The sequence below is a fragment of the Pristiophorus japonicus genome, unplaced genomic scaffold, assembly GCF_044704955.1.
Source record: "Pristiophorus japonicus isolate sPriJap1 unplaced genomic scaffold, sPriJap1.hap1 HAP1_SCAFFOLD_455, whole genome shotgun sequence".
NCBI lineage: Eukaryota > Metazoa > Chordata > Chondrichthyes > Pristiophoridae > Pristiophorus > Pristiophorus japonicus.
The window spans coordinates 496,021-507,644 of record NW_027254358.1 but is presented as its reverse complement, the minus strand read 5'-3'; the positions used below and the strand labels follow the sequence as shown (position 1 = coordinate 507,644).

At 44.5% G+C, this 11,624-nt stretch overlaps 1 protein-coding gene across 1 annotated transcript; it reads right to left on the bottom strand.

The window, feature by feature from the left end:
• Positions 1-732: 732 nt before the first annotated feature.
• On the bottom strand, positions 733-10,677 carry LOC139252342 (probable G-protein coupled receptor 139). The gene is made up of 2 exons (XM_070873345.1): positions 10,608-10,677; positions 733-1,598 (listed from the first exon to the last, which is right to left on the bottom strand). Exons 1-2 carry the CDS (start codon positions 10,675-10,677, stop codon positions 733-735), a joined length of 936 nt encoding a protein of 311 aa, XP_070729446.1.
• Positions 10,678-11,624: the final 947 nt, after the last annotated feature.

The window sequence follows — 11,624 nt, the reverse complement described above, 5'->3', positions numbered from 1 at the left end:
CAACGGTCAGTTTGGAGAGTGGACCTAATTAGAAAACATTCGAGCAAGAGAGCTATAGTGGATAACACGTTCTGATTTGGGAACATGTGTATACGTCATCCTTTTCAGGTGCGAGTGAGTACATTTAAAGTAGAGTTACTGCACAGACTCAGAACCGACATAATCTTTAGCTTTGGTCCTTCCCGCCTTAAAGAAGCAGCTGCTTGAGAAATATCCTGGATCTGTGAAATTAGTGAGTGTGAGTCAGGTTAGGGAGCGGGCGCGGATCTTTGCTGCAGGGACAGGACCGGCAAGTCAGTGAATGATAAACGTGACTTACATCATGTAGAAGCATGTCAATTGCCACATACCAGGGTGAAGACAACAAACTAAAGAATGGGCGCTGGACCAAATTGTTTGGAATTCGAATCAATCTGGGAACCGTAACATGTTTTGGATTCCCTGGTGAACTCGCAGGGTTTTGTCATAAGAGCTGCTATGATGTGAATGCTTAATTATTGCCTATAATAATGACATGCTTTGTTCCTATGAACATCAACAATAAATACTTTGAATCGTATTATTTCAAGGATTACATATTAACGTGTAAGTAAGAACGACCCAATTCTAGGACAGCCTGCCCACAGAGACTTGTGGAATAGGAAATAAACTGGAATTGTCAGTCAACGAATTCCGTCCAGTTTAATGTTTTAAAACTGGTGGTAAGTTACATAATTTCCCATTGAGTGTAACCTAATATTTCAGCCCTGTCTTCAGCTCCTCTCTGAACTTAGTCAGACTCAGGCCATAGATACACGTGTTTGTGGAGCAGCTCAGGAGCTGAAGCATGAATCCCATTTGTTGGGCGATGTAGACAGGATTACTGTAGTGTCTGTCTGTATATTCATAATTCCGCAATTCCCATATTATGGAATGTACAACATACGCCATCCAGAAGAGAATGAAATTGCCAGAGAGGGCAAACAACAAAACCATGGACTTCCTCCTGTTCTCCATCTCTGGGTCTCTCTGATTCTCAGTGTTCCGGATCCTCTTGCGGACTCTATTTGCCGCTATAATATGCCTGATGGTTAGAGCATTGAAGGACAGAATGAGGAAGATGGGAAATAAAGGGGTTATAATACTATCGATATACTCGTAAGCCTTCCAAAAAGTCGAAGTGTAATAGTCATCAGTTGTGACACAGAACCACGCGACACCATCAGTTATAAAGGAGGGCTGGTATGGAAAGTAAAAGGGAAGGCTCCTTAGACAAGCCACTGCCCACACGGCTGATAAAACCACAGCGGCTGTCCTCTCGGTGCAATATTTCGCTGTGAACCTGTGACAACAAATTGTTACAAAGCGATCGAAGGTGAAAGCGACTGTGAACCAAACCGAGCAGTCCCGTGCTGCGATGTACAGGACAAGAATGAGGGAACATATCGGAGTGATGTACAAGAAATTCATTGGGAAATAAATACTATTCATTCGCTTCAGTATCACATCAATGATAACCAGTGACAGATCGGCCGCTGCCATTCCCAGCAGATAGCGAGCGATACATTTGGAGAGGCCGCACTTTCCTCGGGACAGGATCACAATCGTCACCAAGTTAACTGTAAAAAATTGGACAATCAGAAAGTTACAACCAGACTCTCCAAAAAGTCTGAGTTTAACAAAATACCAAGTGAGAAAAGCCCCTTCCCCACCTGCCACAATATTAACTTGTTTAAAGTCAAGCCTGCGCCGCTAGTTTAAATAATCAATACAGGTAAAAAGCTCATTAAAATATGAAAATTAGAAACTGAGGGAATTGGAATAACGCATCAGATTGTTCACTGAGCGGATAATGCAACCAGACAGTTCAATCCATTCCAAACAGATCAATAAACCATTTAAAACCCTAATCTCTATGAACAGCGGCTTTGAATAATTTCTCACCATTTAAAACATATTCAGTTTTTCTATTCTTCCTACCAATGTGAATAACCTCACTGTTCCCCACATTATACTCCGTCTGCCACTTAATGTCCACTCGCTTACCCTGAATATATGCATTTGCAGGCTCTGTATCCACCTCAGAGTTACTGTCCCACCTAGCTGTGTATCGTCAGCAAACCTGGATACATTACACTCCGTGCCTTCATCTATGTAATTGATACATATTGTAAATTAGTTGAGATCCAAACACACTTCCTACAGCCTGCCAAACTGAACATGAGCCATTGATCCCAACTCTTTGTTTTCTGTCCTTCCTCTATACTCTATCCATGCTAACATATTACCCCCAAACCCATGAGCCTTTATCTTGTGCAACAATTTGTCATGTGGTACCTTACCGCGATCAAGAATTAATCGGGATATCGGAGGGTAAAAAAGGAAAATAAAATTCAGCAAACAAAGATTTCTACCCAGAAGCACTTTGCAAAGCAGGGAGCCTGAAGGTAAAATGTAGATCAGGATGCAATTGAAGATACAGGGGGAGGGAGAAATATGAGAGGATGAGGGGAAGAAGAGTTGGATGGAGAGGGAGAGGGAGGAATAGGGGAGGGGAGGTGAAGAGGAATGCTGTGAGGGACAAGGATGTGGAGGTGACGGGATGGGGAAGGGGAGGGGAGAGTGATGGCGGGGAGAGTGATGGAGAAGAGAGTGATGGAGGGAAAATTGATGGAGCTGGAGAGAGATGGAGGGGAGAGTGATGGAGGGGGGATTGATGGAGGGGAGTGATGAAGGGGAGAGTGATGGAGAGGGGAGAGTGATGGAGAGGGGAGAGTGAAGGAGGGAAAACTGATGGAGGGGAGAGTGATGAGGGGGGGAGGGGGGAGGAAGTGAGGAGAGGGGAAGTGGTGAGGAGCACGGGGGCGATAACTCCAGTTTCCGGTAGAGTCCAAATTTTAATTGGAGTTGATTAAACAGCAGGACTATTATGTATATAATAACTCGAAAGACCTGTTGCTGTAAACTCACTCAGGTGTAAACCTGGTTCAACTTTATTCGTGCCTAAAGTGTGCACATGACATGGTACTCACTCTTATATACCAGGGCCTGCGCACATGCGCGTACACCTCGATGACCTCCGACAGTGTCGCCCCCTGGTGTCTAGTGACCCCAAGCATCAATACATAACAACATCCCCCTTCAAGATCTTAGTATCGGTCTCTTTAGAAATTAAGATGGTCTTGGGCTTTCTGCTCCTGAGTTGATCGTCTCAGTTCAACTCCAGTTCTGGGCGAGCGTTCTGAGTCAGTTATGACTGGAGGCTGAGTAACCGGTCTGATGGGAGTGGTGATGACCATGTCAGAGACTGAAAGTCCAGATTCAGTAGTGACAGCAGAATATTCTGATCAAGGAACATTGGCTGGCTGGTCACTGACTGCATTTTCTGCAAATGTTTTCAATTCATTGTGTGCCGCAGTTTTATCTGATCAACATGTTTCTTGCATATATGCCCATTGTTGAGCACGACAATAAAAACTCTGTTACCCTCCTTGGCCGTAGCAGTACCAGCGATCCACTTTGGACCTTGCCCATAATTCAGCACATAAACTGGATCGTTGACCAAGATGTCACATGACATTGCAGCATGATCATGATATCATTGCTGATTTTGATGTCTGTTTTCAACACGATCATTCAAATCAGGATGGACAAGAGAAAGCTTGTTCTTGAGACTTCACTTCATCAGCAGTTCAGCAGGGGAGACCTCGGTAAGTGTGTGGTGACTTGTCCTGTAACTAAGCAATATACGTGACAAATGAGTCTGCAATGAACCCTGGGTCACGTGTTTCATGCTTTGTTTGATCGTTTGAACTGCATGCTCTGCTTGACCATTAGAAGCAGGTTTGAATAGAGCAGACCTTATATGTCTGATACCATTGAGTTTCCTGAACTCCTGAAACTCCAGACTTGTGAAGCATGATCTGTTATCGCTCACAACAATGTCAGGCAAACCATGAGTAGCAAACATGACACGAAGGCTCTCAATAGTAGCTGCAGATATACTGGATGACAAAATAATACACTCTAACCACTTTGAATGTGCATTCACCACAACAAAAAACATATTTCCTAGGAAAGGGCCTGCAAAATTGATGTCTATCCTCGACCATGGTTTAGATGGCCACGACCAAAGACTCAGCGGAAATTCTGCTGGTACTTTACTTAGCTGCATGCAGGCATTGCAATGATGCACACATGATTCCAGATCAGAGTCAATTCTAGGCCACCAAAAATGAGCCCTAGCAATGGTTTTCATCATGACAATGCCTGGATGAGTGCTACTTAGTTCACCTACAAATTTTTCTCTGCCTTTCTTAGGCATAACAACACGATTGCCCCACAGTAGACAATCTGACTGAATGAACAGTTCATCTTTGCGACGGTTGTAAGGTTTGATCTCATCACACAACTCCATAGTTATTGCAGACCAATCACCACTGAGGACACACCGTTTCACAACTGATAAAATAAGGTCATGGCTGGTCCTAACTTGTTGAGCAGTGACAGGGGTACCTTCTCTCTCAAAAGCATCCATTCTTAGCAGTAGATCTGTAGGTTGAGGCATCTCCATATCTGGTGTGGGCAAAGGCAGATGACTCGGTGCATCAGCACAATTCTCAGTGCCCAGTCTGTGCCTAATGACATAATCATAGGCAGACAACGTCTGATTATGGGACGATGCATTGGTATTGATACTTTTGTTTTCCGTAAACAATGAAATGAGTGGCTTGTGATCCATTTCAATTTTAAAACGAAGACCAGGCAGGTACTGATGCATCTTTTTGACCCCATATACACAGGCCAAAGCTTATTTTTCTACCATGCTGTAAGCTCTTTCCGTTTTTGACAAACTGCTCGAAACACACGCAACAGGTTGTAGCTTACCCGATTCATTTGTTTGTTGGAATGAGTACACAGCCAACCCCATATGATGAAGTACCACAGGCCAATACAAGACGCTTACACAGATCACAGTGAACAAGCAGTTTGTTTGAACAGAGCAGATTCTTAGCTTTCTCAAAAGTTCTATCTTGAGATACACCCCAGACCCAGTTGTCTGAGCAGCATGTGCAGTGGCTCTAGTAAGGTGCTTAATCCGGGTAAAAAATTATTGAAGTAGTTGGGTAGCCCAAGGAATGAACACAGCTTCATCACATACTGAGTTCTGGGTGCAATTTTGATGGCCTTGGTTTTCGAATCGGTGGGCCTGATACCATCAGCAGCAATCATCCTTCCCAGGAATTCAACTTCAGTTGCCATGAAGACACACTTCGATCGTTTCATCCTGAGTCCCACTTTGTCCAAACAATGTAGGGCTTTTTCAAGATTGTTCAGATGTTCAGCAGTGTTGCCACCTTTGACCAGAATGTCATCTTGAAACACGACGGTTCTAGGAACGGACATCAGTAGACTCTTCATGTTCCTCTGAAATATGGCAGCAGCCAAACGGATTCCAAAAGGACACCTCTTGTAGACAAACAGTCCTTTATGGGTGTTGATGCAAGTGAGTTTCTTCGAAGTGTCAACAAGCTCCTGTGTCATATAGGCCGACATCAGATCAAATTTAGTGAACGACTTTCCACCAGCTAGCATTGCGAACAGGTCATCAACCTTCAGTAGTGGATACTGATCCTGTTTCAAAAATTGGTTGATTGTAACCTTATAGTCTCCACAGATCCTAACAGTGCCATCATTCTTTATCACAGGAACAAATGACTGGCCCATTCATTAAATTCTGTCGGTGGTATGACCCCTTCACATTGGAGTCTGTCAAGCTCAATTTCAACCTTCTCCCTCATTATGTACGGAAGAGACCGAGCTTTGTGATAGACCGGTCTTGCATCAGAATCCAGGTGAAACCAGCAAAATTGCCAAAGTCCAGTTCAAGCAAAGAAGGAAACTTCTTCAGCACTTGAACACACAAAGTGTCATCCACCTAAGACAATGTATTGATATCATTCCAGTCCCATTTGATTTTTTGAGCCAATTCCTGCCGAACAGTGTTGGACCATTGCCTAGGATGATCAATAATGGTAAATTATGAACCACACCATCATACGACACCTTGATTACTGCACTGCCAATCAGCAGTATGAGTTCCTTAATGTAAGTACCCAACTTGGCATTGACTGGACTCAGCTTATGCTTCACAGCCTCAGTGTCCCACAGCTTGTTGAATGTTCTTTGGCTCATTATCGACTGACTCGCTCCCGTGTCCAGCTCCATTGATACAGGCACACCATTTAGCTTTACATTAACCATTATTGGTTGACTCTTTGTCAGGAACGAATACAGACCATACACTTCCTCCTCGGATATTTCGGATTGCATATCCGGGCCAGCACTAGACAGGCCTTTGTCACCAATGTGATGACCAGCAGCATCCTTGCTCAGTTGTGGGCACATTCGCTGAAGATGGCCCACTTTCGAACAGCTGTTACAGATGTACTTTTTAAACCAACACTGATGAGGCCGATGATTTCCCCCACAATGCCAACAGGGTGAAATCGGATTCGTACCAGTTGGTGGACTTTGAGCAGCTACAGGTTTCACATAAGCAGTCAAGTAGGCCCTGCCACAAACTGCTCTGCCAGGCGACGACACATTCTTGTTTACAGTGCTTGCCATGGAGCTCCAAATCTCGATGATATCTGCCTTAAATTATCTTCAGTCGCCATGCATGCCTGGGCTCAAATCCAGCGTTTCTGCAGCCAATAATTGTTGAAGGATCACATCATGGTTGATGTCTGTGATGAAGAATTCTCCCAGCATGTCTTCCAATGCATTTCCGAACATACACGGCTCAGCCAGACATCTTAGGTTGGCGACGAATCCCGACACATCCTGGCCCTCAGCACAAACATGTGTGTCGAAGCGATAGCGTGAGATGATGATCCCCTCTTTTGGCTTGAGATGTTTACGCACTAGAGTGCACAACTCTTCGTAGTCTTTGTCCGTTGGACGTGGAGGCAAGAAAAGACTCTTTATAAGGCCATGAATTATTGGACCACAAATAGTGAGGAAAACTGCCCTGCGCCTAACTGTGTCACGAGCTTCCTCCATTTTGTTGGCCACAAAGTATTGATCCAGGCGGTCGATAATATCCGTCCAATCCTCACCATCCATGAATCTCTCTAAAATTCCAATGGTGCCCATTGTGCATGCAAAGGTTCTTAAGTTACCTCGTCGCCAAATGTTACGTATATAATAACTCGAAAGACTTGTTACTGCTCACTCAGGTGTCAACCTGGTACAACTTTATTCGTGCCCAAACCATACACATGACATGGTACTTGCTCTTATATATCAGGTCCCGCGCACAAGCGCGTACAGGCCAATGACCTCCGACAGTGGCGCCCCCTGGTGTCTAGTGACCCCAAGCATCAATACATAACGGACAAAGGTTCAATCAGTAACTTTCTCACAATGTTCCAAGCCGCATTTTATTCTCTTTTTTGGTTCGACTTCAAACTCCTCAACTCAGCATACCGGTACCCTCGGTCACTGCCTCTCGCTGTTTGAGTTCCGTGCTCCCTGCCTCTCGCTGTTTAAGTTCCCTGCTCCTTGTCTCTCTGTGTCTCAGTTCCCTGCTCTCGTCTTCTGCCTCTCTCTGTTTGAGTTCCCTGCTCCCTGTCTCTCTCTGTCTCAGTTCCCTGCTCTCGTCTTCTGCCTCTCGCTGTCTCAGTTCCCTGCTCCCTGTCTCTCTCTGTCTGAGTTCCCTGCTCCCTGTTTCTCTGTGTCTCAGTTCCCTGCTCTCGTCTTCTGTCTCTCTCTGTCTGAGTTCCCTGCTCCCTGCCTCTCTCTGTTTGAGTTCCCTGCTCTCTGTCTCAGTTCCCTGCTCTCTTCTTCTGCCTCTCTCTGTTTGAGTTCCCTGCTCTCTGTCTCTCTCTGTCTCAGTTCCCTGCTCTCGGAGATGCTGAGATCCAACAGACCCCGGAGTTTGCGCCTCCCCCTTGGTGTTCATCACCCACAAACGTCCAGTCCTGCAACTCGGGGGATTTCCCGGTTGGGTCGCAGTTCCAGCGCAGTGTAGAACAAGGCTTTCATATTTGACCTAAATCCGCTCCTTGAGACGGACGGTGGTGCTCTGGGGAACCCACGGCTGTTTCCGCTGACTTCCTGGTGAGCGGGCGATTGCTGAGCGACAGACGGGCTGAATACTGAGTGTGTCCACCCGATACAGCCCGGCTCCGAGTGATGGGAGGTGGTTAGTGATTATGATTGGAAGAGGATAAACAGCAGTTTCTCACATTGAAGGAAATCAACAACAACAACTTGTGTTTATATAGCGCCTGTGACGTAGTAAAACGTCTCAAGGCGCGTCACAGGTGCTTATGTGACAATAATCCTGGTCAGTTTCTCGGTGACACGGGGCAGAATGACAGCATGTGCCCATGGACCTGGTTCACGTTTCAAGGTGTTTCGGATCCGACTTATGTGCAGAGGCCAGATATCCACATTAATGCACCGAACCTGGTAAACAGGGCGACTGAGCTGCGGGCACAACTTGCTCCATGTGATTCATATATAGCGGCAATAACGGAGACCTGGCTCAAGGAGGGGGAGGTTGTCCACTTATTGCCTTGGCTACAAGATATTCACAGAAGATAGGGTAGAAAATGAAAGGCTGTGGCTGGCAGTATTGACCAAAGAGACTACTGCAGCACTGGAGAGGGGTGATGTAATTGAGGGGTCAAAAACGTAATCTGTGTATTTAGAATAAAGTAACAATAGAGAAGCTGTTACACTACTGGTGTGTACTATAGGCCACCAGATAGTGGGAAGGAGATAGAGGAGAAAATGTTCAGGCAAATTGCAGAATCATGCAAGAACTACAGAGTCGTGATAATGGGTGATCTCAGTTCTCCTGATGTAGATGGGATAGTAACAGTGCAAAGGGTAAAGAGCGGGAGGAATTCCTGAAATGTGTACAAGAGAACTTTGTTGATCAGTGTGTTTCAGCCCAATGAGAAAGGAAGCAGTGCTGATCTAATTCTGTGGAGTGGGGCAGTGGAACATGATTCAGTGCGAGAACATTTGGAGAACAGTGATCATAATATTATTCAGAACAGTTATGGAAAAGGACAAGGACCAATCAAATGTAAAATTAATTAACTGGAGGAGGGTAGACTTCAGTAAGTTGAAAATGGGTTTTGTACAGATGGATTGGAATCAAAAAAATGGTCGGAATAACAGAAATTGAACAACGGGAGGCCTTCAAAGAGTTTATGGTTCGGATAACGATATAAGATTCTGAAGGAGATTGACAGGGTAGAGGCTAAGAGTCTGTTTCCCCATGTCTGGTGAGTCTAGGGCTTGGGGGCACCGTCTCAGGGTAAGGGGTTGGCCATTTAAGACTGAGATGAGGAGAAATGTCTTCACCCAGAGGGTTGTGAATGTTTGGTATTCTGTGCCCCAAACTGCTGTGAATGCTGAGACTCTGAATATATTCAATGCTGAGATCGATAGATTTTTGGGCTCGAGGGGAATCCAGGGAAATGGAGATCGGGCAGGAAAGTGGAGTTGAGGTCAATGATCAGCCATGATCTTAGTCAACGGCGGAGCAGGCTCGAAGGGCATGTGACCTACTCCTGCTCCTAATTCTTGTGTTCCTATAAAGAATAGACACATTCCCATGAGGGTGGAAGGAAAGACAACCAAAGATACATATAGAGATTCAAATTGGACAGCAGATTGGAAAAGGAGGCTTATATCAAATATAAGGTCCATAATACACCAGAGGACCAAACTGAATATAGAAAGTTATTTAAAAAGGTAGTAAGACAAGCAAATAGAATAGGGGGCATAGTCTCAGGATGTGTTGGCCAACATAAAAGGGACCCCACAATCAATATTAAGAATATAAATAGTAAAACAGTAGTTCGAGGAAGGCTGGACCCATTATGGACCAAAAGCGATTATTTTGCGGATGCAGAGGGCATGCCTGAGGTATTAAATCAGAACTTTACATCAATCTTCACAGAATAGTATGCTGCTAACCTTCCTATCCATTCGAAAGACGGCACTTCTGACGGTGTACTGAACTTGGAGTGCTGCATAGTTTTTGTGCTCAATTAATTGGAGTGGGACTTGTCCCACGAACTTCTGACTCAGAAGCGACAGTGCTTCTGCTGAACCGCAGCTGTCAATGGCACAGGCGGCTGTGAATCAATGTGTTGAATTCACCATCCAACAGCCCAGAGCGATACTGTGTCTGATCCAGAAACTGGCAACTTGCGGTAATTCATGACCAAGCGGAGCGGAGCTGAGCTGAGCATTTCCTGACCTTGACTGCTAACCTCTTACTAGCTGTAACTGGTAATACAAAGGTCATGTTCATAATTCTATACATTTCTAAACATTACACTTTGTCACAATCCGACTAATATGTATACTCCATGTAATGCACACGTCCATTCCAGCAGACGGTAAAAAAAACTATAATGAGACATGATTTCCTGGGTCGAAATTTTAACACAGTTTATAATTTCAATAAAACATTGCTGTTAAATAAACGGAAAAATACCAGGCAATGAACTGATTCAATTAAATAGACGATTATCGCACAAGGACAACATCAACAGCCGTTCGACCCATTTACACAGGAACTGGTTCCATTTCCTTACCCGTGATGCCAACTGCTGCAAGGAGAGGGTAGTAAATACGTTCTATCTGAAAGATGACTGCGTAGCTCATGTTCTGTGTGTGGGAGCGTTCTATGTAGCGCTGGCAACCAGGCTCTTAATGACAAGTATAAATTCGGTCAAAGGAGCTCATACTTATACCAAAGGAGAACCGCCGCTTATACAACTTCCTGACTGATAAGGTTTTCCTTCAGTTCTTCCTTCTCGTTAGACCCTCGGTCCCCTAATATTTCCGGAAAGTTATTTGTGTTTTCCTTAGTGAAGACAGTACCAAAGTATTTGTTCAATTGGTCTGCCATTTCTTTTTTCCCCATTATAAATTCATCTGATTCTGACTGCAAGGGACCTACATTTGTCTTCACTAATCTGTTTCTCTTCACATATCTATTGAAGCTTTTGCAGTCAGTTTTTATGTTCCCTGCAAGCTTACTCTCATACTCTACTTTCCCCCTCCTAATTAAACCCTTTGTCGTCCTCTGCTGAATTCTAAATTTCTCCAAGTCCTCAGTTTTGTTGCTTTTTCTGGCCAATTTATATGGTTCTTCCTTGGATTTAATAATATCCCTAATTTCCCTTGTTATCCATGGTTGCGCCAACTTCCCAGTTTTATCTTTATGCCAGACATGGATGTAAAATTGTTGAAGTTCATCCATGTGATCTTTAAGTGTCTGCCTATCCACCATCAACGCTTTAAGTATCATTCACCAGTCTATCCTAGCCAATTCATGTCGCATACCATCGAAGTTATCTTTCTTTAAGTTCAGGACCCTCTGAATTAACTGTGTCACTCTCCATCTTAATGAAGAATTCTACCATATTATGGTCACTCTTCCCCAAAGGGCCTCACACAAGACTGCTAATTAATCCTCTCTCATTACACAACACCCAGTCTAGGATGGCCAGCCAGCTCTCTAGTTGGTTCCTTAACATATTGGTTGAGAAAACCATCCCTTACACACTCCAGGAAATCCTCCACCACCGTATTGCTACCAGTTTGGT